We start from the raw sequence: 22,339 nt of genomic DNA on the forward strand, positions 1-22,339 counted from the left end.
TCCCAACAAGCCCCTCCCCTCCCCTCTCCCCCACCAAGCCCCTCCTCTCCCCCTCCCCCTCCCCACCCCCAGCAAGGCCCTCCCCTCCCCTCTCCCCCACCAAGCCCCTCCTCTCCCCCTCCCCCCTCCCCTATGCCCCCAGCAAGCTCCTCCCCTCAAGACCTCCCCTCCCCTCTCTTCCCAACAAGCCCCTCTCCTCCCCTCTCCTCCCACCAAGCTCCTCCTCTCCCCCTCCCCCCTCCCCACCCCCAGCAAGGCCCTCCCCTTCCCTCTCCCCCCATCAAGCCCCTCCTCTCCCCCTCCCCTTCCCTCTCCCCCACCAAACCCTTCCACTCCCCCTCCCCCCTCCCCTATGCCCCCAGCAAGCTCCTCCCCTCCCCTCTCCCCCACCAAGCCCCTCCTCTCCCCCCTCCCCCTCCCCACCCCCAGCAAGGCCCTCCCCTCCCCTCTCCCCCCACCAAACCCTTCCACTCCCCCTTCCCTCTCCCCACCCCCAGCAAGCCCCTCCCCTCCCCTCTCCCCCACCAAGCCCCTCCTCTCCCCCTCCCCCCTCCCCTATGCCCCAGCAAGCTCCTCCCCTCCCCTCTCCCCCACCAAGCCCTTCCTCTCCCCGTCCCCCTCCCCACCCCCAGCAAGCTCCTCCCCTCCCCTCTCCCCCACCAAGCCCTTCCTCTCCCCCTCCCCCTCCCCACCCCCAGCAAGGCCCTCCCCTTGCCTCTCCCCCACCAAACCCTTCCACTCCCCCTCCCCCCTCCCCTATGCCCCCAGCAAGCTCCTCCCCTCCCCTCTCCCCCACCAAACCCTTCCACTCCCTCTCCCCCCTCCCCACCCCCAGCAAGGCCCTCCCCTTCCCTCTCCCCCCACCAAGCCCCTCCTCTCCCCCTCCCCCCTCCCCTATGCCCCCACCAAACCCTTCCACTCCCTCTCCCCCCTCCCCACCCTCAGCAAGCCCCTCCCCTCCCCTCTCCTCCCACCAAGCCCCTCCTCTCCCCCTCCCCCCTCCCCACCCCCAGCAAGGCCCCTCCCCTTCCCTCTCCCCCACCAAACCCTTCCACTCCCCCTCCCCCTCCCCACCCCCAGCAAGGCCCTCCCCTTCCCTCCCCCCCCACCAAACCCTTCCACTCCCTCTCCCCCCTCCCCACCCCCAGCAAGGCCCTCTCCTTCCCTCTCCCCCGACCAAACCTTTCCACTCCCCCTCCCCCTCCCCTCTGCCTCCAGCAAGCTCCTCCCTTCCCCCCTCCCCCCAGCACCAGGCTCCAAGCTCCTGCCTTCTCTCTCACTTTACAGGGACACCTGCATGGCTGGGACATCTTTGCCAACAGCAACAGAGGAATAACGACCCCCTCTCCCCCTCTCCCAGGCTTGAACAGCTCAACCAGACCAGCCTAAATAACAGCAACTCTGTGTTGTACAAGGTGGGTGGAGCCAGGAGAAACAGAACCAGGAGGTGCACCAAAAATGCAGGACAAATACAGTGTGTGCTTTTGCTTTTTCTAAGAGAAGAGCTTAGAAATGATAATGACACCACCCCCATGACTTTTTAACTCCCTCCTTCTTGTCACAAAGAGGAAAGGAAGAGAAGGCACAAACAGAAACAACAGTTTTTAAAGGATGGAAATAGTACATGCCACAAAGGGGGATACCAAGGAAATTTCCCCCAAAATATTTTGTTGAAAGTGTCTAAGAATACTACAATGAATAATGTGGTTTTTGCCACTTGCCCTTTGGCTGACAAGAAAAGGGAAAAAATGACAAATTTTAATAGCTTGTAGATGATCCTCAAATCTTAGTAGAAAAATTTTTTTTAATTTAGCATTAGGGCTGCATAGGGCCAGCTAGCTTACTCTGAACGTCCACATAAATATGTCCCACTAAACCCACAGGAGTTCACCCTGATGAAGCTAAATCTCCATCCACGTTTACAAAATCCTGCTAATGGTGTCACTCTCCACCCAGAATCCCAAACAGAAAGCCTAAGAACTGCCGGCAACCCTGTCCCCATCTAAGCAGGACGCCAATCCTACCTGCCAGTTCTTCCCTCAAATGCCCACGAGTCCCTTCCTGCTGCCTCGTCCGCCGGACCAGGCCCTCCGCCCTCGCTGGGCACCGCTAAGCTTCCAACGGGCCTCCTTCGGCCGGGCAACTCCTCCGAAAAATACTTATTAAAAGTAAAGGAGGGGGCTTCCCTGGTGGCGCAGTGGTTGAGAATCTGCCTGCTAATGCAGGGGACACGGGTTCGAGCCCTGGTCTGGGAAGATCCCACATGCCACGGAGCAACTGGGCCCGTGAGCCACAGCTACTGAGCCTGCGCGTCTGGAGCCTGTGCTCCGCAACAAGAGAGGCCGCGATAGTGAAGAGGCCCGCGCACCGCGATGAAGAGTGGCCCCCGCTCGCCGCGACTAGAGAAAGCCCTCGCACAGAAACGAAGACCCAACACAGCCAAAAATAAATATAAAAATAAATAAATAAATAAGACCCGGTGCAACCAAATAAATAAATAAATATTTAAAAAAAAAAAAAAAAAAAGTAAAGGAGGGACTTCCCTGGTGGCGCAGTGGTTAAGAATCCGCCTGCCAATGCAGGGGACACGGGTTCAATCTCTGGTCCGGGAAGATTCCACATGCCATGGAGCAACTAAGCCCGTGCGCCACAACTACTGAGCCTGCGTTCTAGAGCCCGCGAGCCACAACTACTGAGCCCACGTGCCGCAACTACTGAAGCCCACACGCCTAGAGCCCGTGCTCCGCAACAACAGAAGCCACCGCAATGAGAAGCCCGTGCACCGCAGTGAAGAGTGGTCCCCGCTCAGCACAACTAGAGAAAGCCTGCACGCAGCAACGAACACCCAACGCAGCCAAAAAGAAATTAATTAATTAATATTTTTAAAAATGTTTTTAAAAAAAAAAGTAAAGGAGAAAACCTCTAAAAGGACAAAAGGTTTTAGATAAAGACTCTGGAATCAGAATTTCTAACTTCATAGCCTGTACGAGACACTCAGATAGTCTACCTCCTACCCTCCAAAAAGAAAATATTATGAGTTCATCCTAAAGATGGTCTGAGCAGGGGAAGGGGAGGCTGACAGCCCAGAGCCAGTGCTCAGCTCTGTTAGAACAGAAGGGAGGCCTGCCAGCTCCGGAAGTTCCTGGGGGACTCAGGAGTTGAAAGGTGCAGAGATACACAGGGCACGTGAGAAGGCCCGAGTCAAAATGCCTAGAAACACACAAAAATGAACTGTGCTGCCTGCACCCAGAGGTAACCAGAGGGCATCCCAGGAGCTATTTCTGTACTTGAAGGAAAATGGGAAGCAGGCACTTCCTGCATCCCTGCTCAAAATAAATAGCTTTACTAGAGAAAAAACAAAGCACAGGGTGCAACTGGAGTTTACCTTTACAAATTAAAACGTGAAGCTGGGGACTCAAATGTCTAGTTGATTATTTCCATCCTGCTGCTAAAAACATAAAAGGAGAACTGGTTTTTTTTAAATATGAAACCTATCCTCCAGAAGTAGCTACACAAAAATAAAACCAGCAACTTGATCAGAAATGTCCTTCTTCGTGTACAACTGTAAGCAATTTCAAATGAGAGGCTCAAAGATGCCGACACAAACCCCTGTGAAACACCCCCAGACACACACTGGTCATCGCCAGAGGCGGGCGAGCCACATCCCGGGTTCTGATCTCAGCGCCGGCCCTCTGTCCTCGGGGCCCCTCACCCAGGTGTCGGTGCTGTCCACAGACACACATGTTCAGAGGCAGGGAGTGGGTCGATGGCACTACCACGAGGCACAGGGTGTCCAGAGGTATGGTGGGAATGGGTCCAAAGCCAGCGCCCTGAGCACAAGGCCTGCAGAGGTCCCCAAGGCCCACCAGCGTGTCCTCCCCACAGGGAACAGGGGATAGTGAAGTCGTGCAGGGTTCGGTCACCTCTCCCAGCCCAAACGTAGTACTTGGGGACAACAGAGGGAAAGGGCAGCAGAGAGGTGACCTTGGAGAACAAGAGCTGGCTTGCACCTCCTCTACCGGGCGGGACGTGTCGCCGGCCAGAGCTGGAGCACACCCCCAAAACCTCCAGGAACCTGCTGGAACCTGCCCCTTGGAGACTGCACGCCAGGCCCCAGAACAGAGGGCACGGGCACGGAAGGAGGGCACCGTGAGGACGGTCTGCCAATGCACGGAGCACACGCTACAGTGTCTAGAGCGTGGGCCAGGAACAGCGGGACACGCTGCTTTACTCCTATTTGTACAGGGAGACACCCAGGGTCACAGAGATGCCACCAGGACATCAGAACACAGACCCAGGTCCAAGGGCCCCTTCTCCTGTGGCTCTCGTGGCTTTCGGAGCTGCTTCCAACAGCTACGTGTGGAAATTTCCATTTTCTACTTCTATTCTCCCAAAAAGAGTGCAGGTGCAGGGAAATAATCATCTATTACAGAATTTCATGAACCAGCAAATGCAGTCACACTGAGAGAGGAGGGAGGGAAATAGTCACTGAGTGCTTTTTCTTGATTTTGTTTATATTTGAGTGACAGGTGCCCGCAGCAGCCTGGCCCCAAGACAGCTTTTCCTCTGTGAGGTGTCCCAGGCTGCACAAGGCACCCTCCACGGCCGGGTTCCTGCGCTGCTGTCTGACCCAGGACAAACACACACACACCTTGGTTACTCGCATCACAAGAGTGACGTCTGCTTTGACTCGACGGGCCCTGCAGTCCTGGGTGCCCTTGCTCTGTCATCAGAGCCCAGCTGCGTGGGTCAGATGGCACCACCCTCCTGATGCCCTGCAGGCAGGCGCCTGTCCCCCCCCTCACCTCCGGCCTCAGTGAGCGCGCTTGCTTGACTGCATTTGATCATCTCCTGTGTAACTAAGTCCCCTTCGCAAGGCGGCGCCAATAATTAACTAGGATCAATGTGCTAAAAATATTCCAAAACATTACCGCCATCGTTCCTCCCGTCCCCCCAAGTCCTACAGATGAGGGGGTCGCAGGGCAATGGCTAATTTGTCACGGGGGCCTCACCCAAGTGGTCTCTCTAGAAAGGACCACAAGATGCACTGGCCGAAGATGACGGTGCAGGGAGCGCTGGGGTTCTTTTTGTTTGTTTTTATTTTTATTTTTTTTTGGAAGCGCTGTTTTTGAAGGAACCTTCCCGAATAGACACATTTAAATGACTGCAGCTCTTCAAAAGTCACCTTGAGACACTATACACATATATTCCAGTAATTGTGTTATTAATTAAAACTAAAACCCTGCTGCAACTGCCTTTGGGATGTGAGTCAGGTCCTGGAGAAGAGGTGCGACCGCAGGCAGAGGCAACCGGCACAGCGTGCCAGCACCACGATAGATCGCAGGATTCAGCGAACAGCAAGTGTCCTCCCACAAAGCGCGGAGCCCCGCCACTGATGAAGTCACAAAAACACCTGTTCCCGGGATTTCAAAAGGTATTCTGGGAAACTTGAGCAATGCCTAGGCTCAGGCGCCCCTCCCCTCACAGATGACGTCGCCAACCAAGAATTTGTGACAACTGGCCCCAGTGGCTCCCCCAACCTCCGGTTTGGCTCCAGGGGGAGTCAGCCTGGAGTGAGAAGGATGTAGCTCAAAAGTAGGTTCCCAGGGCACCCCAGACGTCCTAGTCTAAATAACAAAGTGCATCTGGACCCAGAGCGGCCCAGGGTTCCTCCTGCTGCCCTCCCCGCGCCCTGCTCAGGATGGAGGACCCCTGCCCACTCGGTAACTAGCCAAGAGGTCAAATGTGCAGCAGGTGAGGGCAGCTAAGTATGCGTGGAGGCCGCCTTGTCAGCCACTACATGATGTGGAATGAAAAGTGACGATTTAGGCCTATTTTTAAATTACGTGATTTATTTAAAATAAATAAATTTCAGAAGAAGATGATAATTCCCTTCTGGGCTTTTTTGGGAAAGGGCTAGTGAATCCTACATAAATATAGCTTAAACGTAGGCTGCTCTAGAGAGCAAATCAGTCGTGATGGAGTGAGGACTCCTGGCTACACGCCACCACCAGCTTCAGCGGCCTCTGTTTGTTTCCTCCCGTGTAAAATGAACACAGTGCCCGCCGGCCTCTCCAGTACTGCCCATCAGGGTCTGGTAAGGTCCCTGCACAGAGAAGTGCCCAAAGAAAGGAAGGAGGCTCCGGAACCACCTGGAGCGGTGTTGTTCAGGGGATGAGCTTCTCCACGTTACAGTGGCTCCATCCCGCTGGCCACCTTCAAGCCCAAAGACCCCACAATCAACGCCCCTGTTCAGGCCCAGATTATCTGGGATTTAAAAACATCAATTCCCATACAAAGAAAACTGCCACGTTTATATAAAACAGCACTTTCCTAGAGCAGCTGCATATGGCTTGCTGACCGAAGAGCAGACCCAGAACCCCCCGGCAGGAATTGGCACGTGGGGGCCATTCCCCAAACTCTGGCCTCAGAGTAACCGCTTCCAGTGGGACAAGAACACAGCCATGAAGGTACCTTTAGCAGCGTGAAACGTGTAAGGTGACGCTTCTTCTAGCTGTAATGAGTCAAAAAAAGATCAGTGAGGACAGCCTATCAGGAAAGGGATCTTAACGGGAAAAGAAACAATAATGCCCAGAATAAGTACAGAACTTACCAGGGCTTAATGGCTCTTCTGACCCCAGTGACAACTGGCAAAAATTAAAAAACAAGACACGGAAGCAACCAAGATGTCCTTCAGCGGTTGAATGGATAAATAAACCGTGGTACATCCAGACAATGGAATGTTACTCAGCACTAAAAAGAAACGAGCTATCAGGCCATGAAAAGACATGAAGGAAACTTAAATGTATATCACTAAGTGAAAGAAGCCAGTCTGAAAAGGCTACACACTGTATGCTTCCAACTATGTAACATCCTGGAAAAGGCAAAACTACGGAGACCGTAAAAAGATCAGCAGTTGCCTGGGGTTATGGGGGAGGAGGAACTATTCTACATGATACTGTAGTGATGGATACATGTCATTATACATTTGTTCAAATCCATAGAATGAACAACGCCAAGAGTGAACCCTAATGTAAACAATGGACTTTAGTTAATAATAATGCATGGATATGGGCTCATCGATTGTAACAAATGCACCACACCTGTGTGGAGGTTGACGGTAAGAGGGGTTCTGTGAGAGGATGTAAATTCTTCGTACCTCCCCCTCGATTTTATTATTTTACTATTAATAAAAACCAGTCAAACAAAAATCAACAGCCAAGCATCAAAACACAGGCACACATCTGTCTACCACAGGTGGATAAATGGAATTCTCTACCTGGACTGGCCTCCCTGATTGGTCCTAGACGAGCAGCAGGGCAAAATGGACCCGTGGTCCAGCAAGCTACATTGGGGCGCCCAGCCCAGGGCCTGACCGACAGCAAATCGGGAAGCGTCTGGTGAATTGGGCAGTTTAAAAATTAACGTCCTCTTCCCTTAGGGCAAGGAGTGGGAGGAGGGAAGAGAAGTGTAAACATTCACTGAGAGGGCAGAGAGGCCGGGCCAGGGTTTGCAGCTCGGGCCGGGGGTAGGACACGGCTCTCAGGTCCTATCCCCGGGTGGGTGGTGGGACTCTTTCAAGTCCCAGGGTCACCTGTAAGGCTGGGGCAAGGACACAATGCCCTCCAAGGGAGGCTGTGACGATCAAAGATAGAAAAGCAAAGGCTCAGCGCATTATTGATTATCCCTCAATACCGTAGCTTATTTCTGTTCCTTCTGAGCACAGGTTAGAAGCCAGTCACGGGCTAGATATTTAGCTAACGGATCTCACGTCACCCCCAAACCACCCTGCTGGATTACAATCACCCATCGTGCTTCAAATGAGACTCTCAGGCTGCCTGTGTATGTGGAGGCCTGGGGTGGTGAACACACAGACCCTTACAAGGCTCTGTGCTCGACCGACCAGGAGTGTTATGAAAAAATTCTCATGCTTTCCTTTTTACTAATTCAGGTCATTTGTTCCCAGGAAACGATTTGTGTCCCAGGAAAGGAAGGTCATCACCAACATCCTGTGGGGGAGGTAAAGGCAGACTCCCCCATTCCTTCCCCAAATGCCTCCGGAGGCACCGAGCAGGCGGGGAGAAGGCGGCCCTGGAGCCGGGAAGGATGCGGCGCTTCGCCCAGGTGGGAGCTGGCTGGTGGGCTTCTGGGGAGCAAGGGCCTCGGGGCCTCGAGGGACAGTAGGATTTGGACATGAAGATGGGGCAGTGCCGGGCCGCCCGGGGCTGGGGGCTCAGCGCTCGGGCAGGCCGGTTCCCCCACCTCCTCTGTGCAGGGACGCTCCGAGCTCCAGCGGCAAGGCCATCGGACGTGCACACGCACAGCGGTCAGCGCAGGCCCCGCACGGCTGACAGGAGCTGCTCCTGCCCGTGTCTCGGGGAGGGCTGGGGTCTCAGAAGACGCCCTGGATGTGAGGTGAGCGAAGCCGTGTGGGAGGGGGCAGGCAGGGGGCACGGATCCTCAGGGCGTCCTTCACGGCAGAGAAAGGAGACGTGGGACAGGGAAGGACTCGACCCCCGAGCCACCTGTGTCTGGGTGTTTCAGGGAAGCTGGCCACGGGGCTGGGGTTCCCCAGGGGGGTTCTGGAGGCATCAGAGCAGCTGTACCAGGTGCACAGGCCCACGTCAGCTCCACGGCTGATCCGCGAAGAGCGAAAATACACGGGGCAGCAAAAACCTGAACTTGGAAGCCCAACACCCTTGAACGCTGGCACCTGGATGCCAGGTGACAGTGGGTAAGTCATTTCACCACCGGGGTCTCTGTTTGCTCATCCAGTGCAGGGAGGGGCTGACCGACAAAGCCTGGGACAGCAGGCCCCAAAAGGGAAGCTGTTGCCCTTATTCCTCGGAGAAGAGAGCTGTCTGAAGACAAAGGGTAATGACCAGACATGTAAGTTAATGGTTGAAACTCATGAATGAAGCCAGTGGGTACCTGTTGACACCCAGGAGAGACATCTAGGGTGGTCTACGGGGAAGTCACAGGCTCTGGCCCTCGTCTTTCCCATGACACAGAGACACCATCTGAAGCCAGCTTGTCTGATAAGGTCACTGAGGCTCCTGCATCAGCCACAGCCAGAACCTGGGGTCGCTGGGCCGAGGGGCCAGCATGGCAGAGGAGGTGACGACAGCAGACCCTGCAGGGGTCCCGAGGTAGGAGAGGCCCCAGGGGTCCTGGGGTCCCCCAGAGCCACACCTGCCTCACATGGTCTCTCTTCAGGGAGAGGACCAGCAGGCCCACGACAAAGAGTTCTGCTTCTATGGGAGGTGGAAGTGGGCAGCGGCTGCCGGCTCAGCTACCGCATGGTGGCCACAGCGAGGACGGACGGAGAAGCCAGAGGCTGGGCCGAGCCCGGGAATCCTCTCCTGCCCTGAAACCAAGTGGCAGCACCTGCAGTCCTGGTCTTTCTCTCCAACGAGGCGCCCGTCAAGGCAGGCTCAGAAAGAGAAGAGGACAGCTGGCCCCGGGCTGTGTGCTGTGCAGGCCAGGGACGAGACACAGGGGGTCCGGGGACAGTCTCTGAGCCGGCGGCAGGCAGCTCAGGGCAGAGCGGGCTGCCGCACACCACGTGTGCGTTCCAGTTGTGCCAGCTCGCCGCTCTGCCCCGACGCGGGGCCTCACATTTGCAGAAACCTACTGGAGGCACGGCGCTCTCGCCAGTTCACCAAAGCTCAAGAAACACCACCTCTGCCACACCCCCATCCCCCACGGGTCTCCTCACCATCATCTGCCTTCCTGAAACAGCTTCATTTCTCCTACTTCCTTTTTTCTCTTGCCGGGAGTCAACCAGGGGCCAGGAAAAAAACCAAGTCACTCTGAGCAAACAGCTCACGTGGCACCCATGAACAAGCACAGCCTCCCAGGGAGCAAGATACTTAGAATTCCAAACATTCCAGTAATTATACATAAATTATTCTGCTTCCTTCAAATTGAAATAATTACTTCTTACCATAATTAACAGCTAAAAGCAAGCTGTTTCAGGTGGATTGCAGAAGTTATTATTCACCCATTTTATGCATGAAGAAACTGAGGCTCCGGGGAACTGGACTTGCTCCAGGAGACAAGGAGGATGAAAGCCCAGGTCTCTGCCTCCGCGTACCCTGGGACCGCATGGCCTCACCTGGGGGGGCATACTACCCGACGGCCAGGAAGAAAGTGACCCCAGTCCTAGCTCAAGGCTCCGTTTCCCTGCCTGAGCCCTCAGTCCATGGCTCAGCCCCTTTTCTGCAGGATGGCTCTCTCCTTCCACATCTCCTGCTCTACCAAGGGGACATCCCGGGCCTGGCTGGGAGCCTCTGATGGTGGCCCTGGCAGCAGCAGGGCAATGACAGCGCCAGCGGGGTTAACCGCACAGGAACATGCTCCGGGGATCGTGCTGTGCCCTCTCCTCCAGTGTTCCCAGCGCAGAGGGGACCCACAGCCCATACCATCCCCAAGTCACTAAGTGGATGGATGGGCCAGACGTTAGGCCAAAGCCTGTGTTTTTGACCACAGCTTCACGTCAGCTTTCTCAGTCTCAAAGAAATCCGGGCACGCACAGTTAGGCACAGACGTGTGGTGATCAAGGACCCAGCCGTCTGGGGGAGCTGCGTCTCAGCTCCTGGGAGGCTGAGCTGCCCTACCCCCCACCCCGTGCTTATCTCCAGGGGCGGCTGAGAATTTATGGCCCTTGTCTGCTCAGCAGCAATGGCATTATAGTTTTGGAATAAGAAGAGTCTTTGTTATTGGTGGTGGCATTCTCTCCTGCCATTCAAAGCTGCGTTATCCAAAAAAAATGACTACGGATACATTTCCCCCTCTACCATGATCTAATAAGAATAAAAGCTTATCTATCCCTAGCAAACTGCCAATTACTGTGGCTAGAAATGCCATAATCAGTGATAGTTAAGACTTTTGGAATATTCTTTGAACCAAAGAATTCAATCCCCTAAGTAGCTGGCACCGGGCCCCCTTGGAGAAACAGTGCCAAGGGCAGCAGGGCTCAGTCTGCAGCTGCGGGTCAAGAGTGGCCGGGCCAGGCAGAGTGTCACGGAGGAGACCCATGCACACGACGCACACTCACACAGGCAGCGTGACACGGGACAAGCAGGGCTCTGGCGGTGGCTCTCCCCGCGGTCCGCCCCACCGGGGTGAGGCGGCACAAGCTCCGCAGGACAAGCCTTGCTGCCGCCGGGACCCTCAGGGGCCGGGGACGCATCCAAACCCTCAGGAGGCAGACGGGGGAAAACCCTCTGGGAGATCCGAAATATTCCCCAAGGTGGCATCTTCCCCACCTCCACCGCAGGCAGGAATCTCCGCTCTGACACGGTCACTTAGGTTTAAAGTACACAGCACACTGGAAAGACGAGCACATCTGTGGGCAAAACAGACCTAAAATAACCAAGGTCAGACATCAGTCCTGCCCAGGGGTGAGTGTGAACAAGGATGCCTGGCCTTGGACAGAAAGCTGAAGCCTTCTCCACGGTGAGACCGCGAGTGACAGCACAAATGCCCCAAAGCTCCACCACGGGGCCTGATCTTGAAACGACTGAAACACACATCACGTGACGCCTCGGAAGCGCCGGGGGGTGGGGGGGCGAGGGGGCTGGACAACAGCGCAGCACAGAGCCCCATCCTAGCCTCGCCACTTCTGCATGTGTCCCAAGTGCTCCATGATGAGACGTTTCATAAGAAAAGTCATTTAATCTCTTTCTTGAAAAAAAAAAAGCAGGGCTAGACCCACCTGTAATTTCTCTAGCTTTGTGTGTGTGCATCTGTGTGTGCGTGGGCCCGTGCGGGTAAACTGCGTGCATGTGTGTGAAGTGTGTGTGTGTGCATGTATGTGGGCACGTGTGAGTGTGGACTGTGTGTGAGTGCCCGTGTGAACGTGAAGCGTGTGCATGTGTGTGACTGCATGTGCGTGCCTGTGTGGATCGTGGAGACAGTGGAGGAAACCAGGATCCTGGTCCTCACAGGGAGAGCGCACGCACGTGAAGCCAGCACACAGTTCCACGAAGCCCGCGGCCAGCCCACGTTCCTTCCACTCAGAGCCCGAGGACCAGTCGAAAATTCTCAGGAGAGGCTGAGCCGTGAGGTCCAGAGCAGCAACAAAATCCCAAGACTCTCTAAAACCCCATCTCCCTGGACCTCCACCCACCAGGGGCAGCCTGCAGGGCATCTGCGGGGGGGGGTCCCACAAAGGTGGGACCGGCCAGTCAGCAAGGAGCGACGCGTGGGCCCTGGCCCTACTGAAGGTAACATCGTACCTGGAAAGCGTGAGAGGGGCAGACACCTGGACCTGCATAGAAAACCAGGGCCCCGTCTAGGGGTGCCTGCAGCTTCCATATGCCATTTCCAGGCCTCCTCGTTCCCCACTAATCAGAGCCTTACACCCAACCCAGCATACCCAGGCCTCAAGCACTTTGTAGGGCCACCCAGGAATTTAACCCTACCAGGGAATGCAGGACCCCGTGATTCAGGGTCCCCAGACGTCCATGACAGCCTGAAAACCCCAGCCCACCTATGAACTACCCTCAAAAAAGAAGCCAGAAAAATTCTCAAGGCCAGGCGTGTGCCCTCGACCCTATCCCCACCCCCTCTGTGCCATTAAAAAAAGCAGCACGTCGATGTGATTGGAAAGAAGGGATCATTTGTTGTGGAGAAAGGGCTGTGAGATGGCCAGGACAAAATTACCGAATTCTTATCTGAAACCAAATTCTTAGGAGCTATTTTTCTATAATTAAAAACATGGATTTCATAGCTCCTCAGTTTATTCTTCAGATGAAAACTATACACCCTATCGAAAAGCATCTAGCAGCCGTTTCTTAAGCGTTCCGTTTCTGTGGCCACGGTCCAAAGCAGTCCCCTCCCATGCACATCATTCAACGCGGGCCAATTCAGCTCCAGAAGCCCCATGGGAGAGCAATGCAACGCTTACCTTGGCTTCACATTTCTTGTGGCAGGAATACTTGCAGGCTGCAAGAGAAGGAGAAAGAATGTGTGTGTGTTGAGCAGTCTCTCAATACTTCTTACATCTCCAAGTTCTCAATCCTTGAGAACGTCCGGACTGAGGGAGGTTTTTCACTTAGACACCTTAGACACAACGCCGAGTGCAACAGAGTGTGGGGTGGATGGACATGGTGTCCAAGAACCCAGCCACCTCTGCAGTGGCAGCAACGGCCCAGATGGCACTGGTGGGGACTCTGGTGGGGATTCTGGAGCAGTTACAAACACACTGGCTTTTCCAGGGGTTCAGGCGGCCAAATCAGGGCCTTGAAGGAGAAAGGCGGTGAACCTGAGCAGTAGAAAGCATCAGTGTTGGGCTGGAAATTACAGCTTCTCCCTGAAGAAAGGAGAGAAACTTGAAAACGCCCCAGAAGACTCAGGACTGGCGCCTTTAAATTAGTGAGAAATTGGACATTTGAGTTCCACGCTCCTTCCACTTCCGGACAACTTAACAACTGACTGTCAGAACAAATCCACGTCTAAATTCCTGCGGGGGATCCTTCAACCCAGGCCATTGTGTGGACTGAGAGAGGCATGTGTTGGTTCGGAGGCCCTAACAATGCAGATAGAGCCGGAACCAATGTGGATTTCACAGGCCCGCCGTCCAGAGGCTGCAGCTGTGCTCACAGGACATGAAAGGCTTCACCCACACCACGGTGGCTCGGGGCACGGGGGCCCGCCGGCCGATGCTTCCAGGCAGAGGCGGCAGGACAGGGAGACAGCACAGAATGAAGCAACTGCACCAAATAAGCCCAGTGCAAGCTCCCATGTGGGCTCCAAGCGGGCATCCATCTGGTGAACCCGTGGGGCAGCTGTGAGATGGGGGACAGGGACCTGGGCTTAGGGGCACGGGACCTGGGGGCTTCCTGGCCCTGTCCAGCTGGGCTGCTCTAGGCGGGACCAGTGACCTCTCTGGGCCTCTTTCCTCTCCCGGGGTTATCGTGATGCCAAAACGGAATCGTTCACGGGACGCTGCTTTGAAACTGCAAAGCCCAATGTCAATGTACAGAAGTGTGCGGTCCTGGAAGAATAAGGCCTTGGAGGTCAGGAGACGGGCCCCAAATCCTGGTTAGCGCTTTGAGGTCCAAACGTCTCACCAACCCCCCCGTATCTTCCCCCTCTCTTGTCTATGAGCTGAGGACAGAAAGCCCCAACTGGGCGTCCACCTGGGCCCAAATGAGGGTACAACAAAGTAACAAAGTAAAACAGCCCGTGGCTGGGGGCGGTCCCTGGAACTCCAGCAGGGAAGAGCCAGGGTTATTATCTTTGCAAGATCTATGTTTTGAACTCTCTCTGTGCATCTGTGAAATTATTCACAAAAACAAATATTTATTCTACATTTTCTAATGGGTCCCCCCTTCGCCCCCCCCCCCAAAGGTGATGAGTGATTTTCTAATCGAGATAAGCTGTCCATGGGAATAAAAGAGGCTTTCACACCAGATTAAAATCTCAGACAGAGGACAGCCGGGGGCCAGAGGCCGGCCGGAAGGACAGAGGCAGTTGAGGGGCCCTTTGGCCTTTGGGAAAGTGAAAATTAGCAGAAATGCAGGTGAAGACTTCCCCCTGCCCCAGAGGAAGCTCTGTCCACACACGCTGGGTGGGGCAGGCCGGTCCGCTCAGCAGGCAGGACAGGAGCACGACCACCGGTGGCAGTCAGCCCGGAGATGGCCTCAGGGATCCTTCTGGCACCTGTGACCTGGCGCAGTGCCCTCACAGTGACAGAGCTGGTCGTGCGCCGAGGCAGGATGGCACAGGGCGTGGCGAGTGACCTCCGCCCCGGTCTCTTGGATGCCCCCCTCTGAGGGGAGCCTGGCCCACGCTGTGAGGCATTGAGGCAGCCCTGGGGCAGAGGCCCACCTGAAGGAACTGAGAGCTTCCGCCAGCGGGCAGCGCCACCCTGCCAGCCAGCCGCGTGAGGGAGCCACCTGGGAAGTGGGTCCTCCAGCCTCAGGAGAGCTTTCAGATGAGGCAGCCTCTTAAGGGACCCTGAGCCAGCAATGCCGGCCCACGTGACCCCCAAATTCCTGATCCACAGAAGCAGTGAGACGAGAACCTATTGTCACGGTAAGTCACTAACTTTGGGGGTAACTGCTTATGCAGCAGCAGATCGACAAACCAATTCAACCCAAAAAGGGCCGTGGTCGGTGGAAAGCATGATGACAGCCGTGTGACACATTCATGGTGGACGGCCCACTGGGCCACGAGAGAGCCTCAGGCCGTTATAGGGCAAATCACCACATTCACAAAGGTTAACTAATCATAGTGAATTGCATAAACCACCCGAGCGCTAAGGCGGGGCTCCTGAGAGGTGAACCCACTGTTCCTGGGATGTAATCAGGTGACCCCACGGTATTATGAACTTTCCACCCAAATGCCAGCAGCGTGGATCGTCCCTCAGGTTCTCCTCGGAGTAGCAATTCACCTCAGCCTGTGGGAGCTGTGGGTGACCCCAAGCGAGATGCTTCCCACGTGTTCCTTGCCTTCAATCCTTGGGACCACCATCAGGGAGAAACTGGGCAAGTGTCAGGACCCAGCAGGGCCTATGCAGGCTGGCATTCCAGCCCATCTCTGCCCCCACTTTTCACCCCGCCGCACACTGCCTTTCCAACGTATTATAAACACTGACGGGAACAGCGTCCGGACCCGGTTTCCAATCCTGTTGCCCACAGTAGCAAGGGCAGCTCCTCAGCACAGATGCGACATCCAGCACTCCCAGCCTCCCCGGCTCCAGCACCTCCTCCACACCCTCCTCAGACTGAGTGCGAGTGCTGCCTCCTCCTCCAGGAAGCCCTCCCTCCCTCCACCCTGCCCCGCCCGGCAAGGCTAAGTGCCTGACAGGGTTGTGGGAGCCCCGGCCACATTTCTCCCTCCAGCACCCATCCCATCGTGCATCATTTCAAAGTAGTCTCTGTGCGTCCATCTCTCCTGACCAGGCCAAGCTCATCCAGGGAAGGTGTCATCTGTTGTGTACCGCCAGCTTCTTGGAACAGCGACACGACAGGAGGGACAGAGGCTAACAGACTGAGCGCCCACCATGGACAGTCTGATCACAGATCTCATCCCACAGCCACCACCAAATGTCACCATATCCCACAAAGGCGCTACAGATCTTCTGCCTAATTCCTGATGGGAGCCTGGAGCTCATGGATGAGACCTGGGGTGTCATTCCTTGGACAATGGCGTACGACCCTCCTCTGTTCCGGGTCCGCTTTCAGAAGCCAGTGTCCGGCAGGACCACACAGGGCGGGAGCCTCTTTACCTGACTGCCCCTCTGTGTAGCACAGCCCCCAGCATGAAGGAAGGCCCCGGAAGGCACCAGAACTTCCCCAACAGAACGCACCCCCCCCAACTGCAGAGGCCAAAATGTACATGAAAAGACAAAATGTACACGTTTACTTTGACCATCAGCTTCTCATCTACCCCTTTTCTCAGGAGCCAACAACTGGCAGCTCGTACTTTGTTGGGGTTTTTTCAGCTTTACTGAGGTATAATTGACAGGCAAAGTTGTATGTGTTGAAAGTGTACAATATGATGATTTGATATACATACACACTGTGAAACATTTACCACAATCAAGTCAATTAACACATCCATCACCTCACGTAGTTACCATTTTGTGTGTGTGGTGAGAACACTTAAGACCTACGCTCTCAGCAACTTGCAAGTACACAAAACAGTGGTGTTAACTATGGGCGCCACACCGTACATTACATCCCCAGAACGAACTCGTCTTATAACTGAAAGTTTGTACCCTTCGACCAACATCTGTCCATTTCTCCAGCCCCGAGTCCCTGGCAACCGCTCTCCTACTCTCTGTTTCTACGAGTTTTCTTTTTTTTCAGATTCCACATATAAATGATACCATACAGTATTTATCTTTCTCTGTTTGACTTATCTCACTTAGCATAATGCCCTCAAGGCCCATCCATGATGGCAAATGGCAGGATTACCTTCTTTTTTATACCTGAATATTTCATTATACACACACACACACACACACACACGCACGCACCCACCACATTTTCATTATCCAGTCATGCACTGATGGACACTTAGGTTGTTTCCATGTCTTGGCTATTGTAAATAATGCTGCAATCAACATGGGAGTGTGGACATCTTTTCAAGATACTGATTTTGTTTCCTTTGGATATATACCCAGGAGTGCTGGATCAGATGGTAATTCTATTTTTCACTTTTTGAGGAACGTCCATACTGTTTTCCACAGTGGCTGAACCAATTTATATTCCCACCACCAGTGTATGAGGGTTCCCTTTTCTCTCCATCCTCGCCAAAGCCTGTTTTTTCTTGTCTTTTTGATGACAGCCATTCTGACAGGTGTGAGGTGTTATCTGATTACAGTTTTGATTTGCATTTCCCTCAGGATTAGTGATGTTAAGCACCTCTGCATATACCTATTGGCCACTTATATGTCTTCTTTGGAAACTAAACTTTAAGAAACTATCATTTGATTTTTGGTGTAATATCAAAACAGAATATGCTTTCTTTTCCAAATACGTATCTGTATAGAGCTGGATTTTCTTCAAATACTTCAACCAAAACAACATGTTTTTTGATGGTTAATTTTATGTGTCAACTTCACTAAGCCACGAGATGCCCAGATATTTGCTTAAACATTATCCTGGGTGTGTCTGGGAGGGTGTTTCTGGATAAGAAAAATATTTGGAACTGTAGACTGAGTGAAGCTGACAGTCCTCCCCAATGTGGTGGGCTTCATGCAATCCACCGAGGGCCTGAACAGAATAAAAGGTGGAGTAAGAAAGAATTCTTTCTCCCTACCTGACTGTCTTCAAGCTGGCACATCGGTCTTCTCCTGTTTTGGGACTAGGACACAGACAGGAGCTACACTTTGGCTCTCCTGGGTCACAGCTTGCCGACCACAGGTGGGACTTAGCCTCCGTACTGTGTGGACCAATTCCTTACAGTAAATTTCTTTCTCCATATACATCCTATTGGTTCTTTTTTGCTGAAGAACTTTAACTGATACCATGGTGAAATACACTGAATGCAGAAACAGCTAGGAGGATCCAGCCTCTTAAGTCACACAAAACATGCGCTATATATATATATATGTGTGTGTGTGTAAAACAATGCCACTCTTCTCATTGTACGTAATGAGGAGTAGAACAAAGGGATATCAAAGACTCCTTTCTGCCATGAAAAAAGAAGTTACTGAAGCAATAAAGAAGAAGATTTATATCCACAAATAAAATATTGAGTAGTATTGAAAAATCATAACTTCTAAAAAGCTAATATGTGGCAATGCTTATAATAGGCAAGGTGAAAAGATATAAAACTATGCACAGTACAAACTCTGTAAAAACAGACGTGTGCAATGGGCTGGTCCACATGTGAGAACGCGGCATAGGGGAAAGACGTCATACTCAGTTACAAAAGGACGAGCTACACAATAAATCATGCTGGGAAAACCAGCTCGCTCATGAAAAATAACCTAAATAACATGAATTCCAGATGAATCAACCATGAAATTGTGAAACTGGATGAGAACTGGAAAAGCAGAAATGAATATTAGAATAAAGCACTGTAGAACATCATTATGACCATAGAGAAGGGAAAGCATTCTTAAATAGGAACTAAAACAGAAATTAAATGAAATGATGGGTAGATTTGAATAAGCGGAACCTTAAAACTTTCACATGACAAACACCCCACAAACAAAATTAGGCAAGCAACTGCTCACAATGTTTGCAATACCTAAGTTGGAATGGTAAGGAATTGACATTTCTGTAGGTCAAAATCCATCAAAAATCGGCAAAAGTCCTACCTAATTTAATGATAGAAAGATTAATATTATAATATAATGAATTCTTAGAAATCAAGAAGAAAAATATTCTAAGTTTTTAAATGAGCCAAGGATTTGAAAGGCTAGTTTACTAAATAAACATTACAGACATCTTTTCTGTATTTTTTTAGATGGTTAGCCTCAGTGATAACCAGATGAATGAAAAACGTAATAAAGCGAGACACCATTTTTCATCCATTGACTTGCAAAAATGAAAAGCAGAGAAGCAGTCAAGTGAAAGAGCGGGTTGAGCTCAAGGCCAAGGCCCAGGGCAGGCTCCCTAACGCTCCCTCAGCATTTCCCATCAGGAGCCTTTCTCCACCCTGGGAGGGGGTATGTGGCCAGTGCATTTCTCATGAATTTCCTGCAATTAATGACACACGAATCCTCACCTCCACAAGTCTGGGGTCTGCATTCCACACTCGGCTCCCTGGTCAAACAGGGGTTTCCAAAGTCATGGGTAGGAATCCACTCCCATAGCAGCAGCTGCCCAGGGCGTCTGGCTCTGAAACGCCCCACATTGTTCCACGTTGTCTTGGAACTGCTATTCTCCCGACGTCTCCAGGAGCCTTGGGAATCCAGGCCACTGGCTTACAGGCTGGTCATACAATACTCTACACATATCTACCAAGAGAGAGACGAGCCCTGGGCGTCCCCTCCGCTTCTCCTGCCTCTGCCTTCAAGCTCTCCAGCTTATCCGCGTCCACAGTCACCAGCTACGTGTGACGGGGGACCGGACGCCCAAGGCAGAGGGCAGAGGGCCCAACGCCACATTCACTGCTTGGCCACACGCTCCTTTTCCTTGCCTTGTTGGTCATAACTGCCACCGTGTCCTGCGGTTCTAATTCAGCACCTGGCACAAAGCAAGTGCTGACTATCTACACTTACCGATCTGCTCATCCAGCCCTAAGCTTTGTGTATTTATCCCTTAGGATATTGTAGACAGTGATGGCCTCACAGACAGGACTCCCCCCTCAGACTTGGAGCTCCTCACAGACAGGTCACAGCTTTTGCATCTTTTTACTCTAGCAGGTGCTTACTATGTGTTCGGTTCACTGAAGGGAAAAAGTCGTTATCAGCTATTCCTTACAAAACCCCCTCCATGCCATTTTCCCCCTGGCCTCTCTTTTGCTCCTTTTCTCCATTTCCTTCAGGCTCCTCCCTACGGTTGTCTCTCTTGAGAAGCATTTCTTTATTTTTTTCCATTCCAGTCTGTGCTCTCCTATTCCATTATTAGATCCAGCCTTGACCTGACACTGCCTCCTCTCTGGATCTATCTCCCCCATGGGGCCAAATCTCGCAGAACTCACAATTCCCGACAACCAGGAAAAGACTCACCCGCTGAGGACTAGGACGCCAAGATCCACCACGCCAGTGCCCTCAGGTGTGGGTTTGGAGCGGGACTGTCAGTGGAAACTGGGCCACTTCAGCCACCCGAGGGATCTCGGTGGAGCAGTGAGCACAGGCCCCCTGTTCAAAGCCCCGGCTGGTCGGGAGGGCAGAGCAGGAGCCGCTTCAGTGGGGTTCTGAGCAGCAGACGGCAAACCACACCAGACACTTAACCCCATCACTCACCAGTCATCTGCCGCTTTCCCTGTAGTTACGGTTTGAGAAGTAGGGGTAAGGGAGCCTCTGTGTGCAAACGACAGCTTCCTAAAAATTAAATTTTTCTTCTAAGTTAACCACATAAAAAACTTGTGGCAGGGCTTCCCTGGTGGCGCAGTGGTTGAGAGTCTGCCTGCCAATGCAGGGTACACGGGTTCGAGCCCTGGTCTGGGAAGATCCCACGTGCCGCGGAGCAACTGGGCCCGTGAGCCACAATTACTGAGCCTGCGCGTCTGGAGCCTGTGCTCCGCAACAAGAGAGGCCGCGACAGTGAGAGGCCCGCGCACCGCGATGAAGAGTGGCCCCCGCTTGCCGCAACTAGAGAAAGCCCTCGCACAGAAACGAAGACCCAACACAGCCATAAATTAATTGATTAATTAATTAATTAAAAAAAAAAACTTGTGGCAAAATAGGTTAAAATGTGAAAATAAGGGACTTGAAGGTCAAGAACGAGCTAGAAAAAAACAGTAAAAATATTAAGCCTGAGTCACGGAAGACACACCTAACCCTTCTCCACCATCACCACCATCACCAAGGTCACCATAACCAACAGGAATTGCAACGTCATGACGGTCACCATCACTAACACTGCTGGACACTTCCCTGAGCCAATCAATGTTCTTTGTGTTCCAAGCGCATTTAATCTGTTACTCACAATGACTCTAAAAGAAAATTCAAGCACAGCGTGGCAGGGCAGGAACCCTGGCAGCCTGTCTCCAGGGTCCATGCTCCCCCCCACCATGCCCCGCTGCTTCTCCAGAGATGAACCAAGGGAAGGGTCTCTTCGCCGAGACCTCACACAGCTCGTGCGTGGTAACTGAGAGAAGACACCTGATGTCTACAGGCAGCACACACACACGGCCTCAACGTGCAAATGTATATGACACACATCTAAACTATAGGGAGAGGAAACTACTATATCGCCCGAGTGTTTTACGGTATCTGTACAGCTTACTGACAAAAGGAAGAAATCCTAGACATTAACTACCCAACACGCAAATTGTAAAGGTCACCAAATTGAGGGCCAGGAAAGGGCCCTGTCCAGGGCCACAGCGACTTCTGCAGGAGCCAACCACTGACCCTGCCAGGCGCCGTCTACACCCGCAGAGACCCTGCCGGGCTCCCAATCCAGCAGCAGCCCCACTTCACACACGATGGCATCTGGGAGAGGCAGACTGTCACAACCGCCCTGGGATGGAGTCTTGCATCTCCCACACACGGCAGTTTAATTCAAGAAGATAACGTCTAAAGGACTCCTGGCACATAGAGTCCTTTCCTTCTCAAAAAAGAGTAGCTACTGTTTATTAACACAGTTATTACTGTTAGGTACATAAATACGACAATCCATCGAGTATTCTCATAGGTGTTTGGATTCCACCATATGAGGGAGTTCTAGAAAACCTTCTTCTGAAGAGCAATCGGCAGACATCTCACTAACAGTGATACGGGTGAGTCCCCAGCCCCTCAACGCACATGTGCCCAAGGGGTGACACTCAGCACATTAGGAACGGCTTCCATGCAGGACCCAGAAATCAGGACTGGACGCCTGCACGGGCACCCGCCACTGCGGCTTCCTTCCACACCGCCCACCGCCTGCCCTGGAACCCACGTGGGGCCCCGGGCACACAGGCAGCCCTGACGTCAGCGGGCCTCTCCACCAAGTCCTGGGCCTTGGCCCTCACGCAGACCTGCTCCCGGTTACTTCTCCAAGTAGCGCAGCTCTCCGGGGCCCACATCCAGGCAGCTGAGTCCTTGGGCCAAGGACGTGGCTTCCCCAAGCCACACATGCCCCAGAGGTGGCCTCTGCGAGCCAGCGGTCCCGGCCACGTGCTTCAGGGCAGCAAATGCCACCACCCGGCCACGAGGGATGGACCCCAGGGCCCCTCAGGGAGAGTCCGTACACATCCCCTCGGCTGGAGGGCTCAGAACAGA

The 22,339-nt window shown here is 53.2% G+C and overlaps 1 protein-coding gene across 4 annotated transcripts in view; it reads right to left on the reverse strand.

Moving 5' to 3' along the window:
• TNS3 (tensin 3) overlaps positions 1 to 22,339 on the reverse strand; it is a 237,493-nt gene that overhangs the window by 163,117 nt on the left and 52,037 nt on the right. For 2 of the 4 annotated variants that reach the window (XM_059934302.1, XM_059934295.1), the window contains exon 3: positions 12,914 to 12,951. Coding sequence is in view for 2 of the 4 variants with exons in the window: in XM_059934295.1 (XP_059790278.1) it covers positions 12,914 to 12,951 (38 nt within the window). In the remaining 2 variants the exon portion in view is untranslated. Of the gene's footprint in view, positions 1 to 7,279; positions 7,298 to 9,718; positions 9,737 to 12,913; positions 12,952 to 22,339 lie in introns of those variants that run through there. The other 2 variants (XM_059934298.1, XM_059934303.1) reach the window with 2 other exon arrangements.

The sequence above is a fragment of the Balaenoptera ricei genome, chromosome 9, assembly GCF_028023285.1.
Source record: "Balaenoptera ricei isolate mBalRic1 chromosome 9, mBalRic1.hap2, whole genome shotgun sequence".
Lineage (NCBI taxonomy): Eukaryota > Metazoa > Chordata > Mammalia > Artiodactyla > Balaenopteridae > Balaenoptera > Balaenoptera ricei.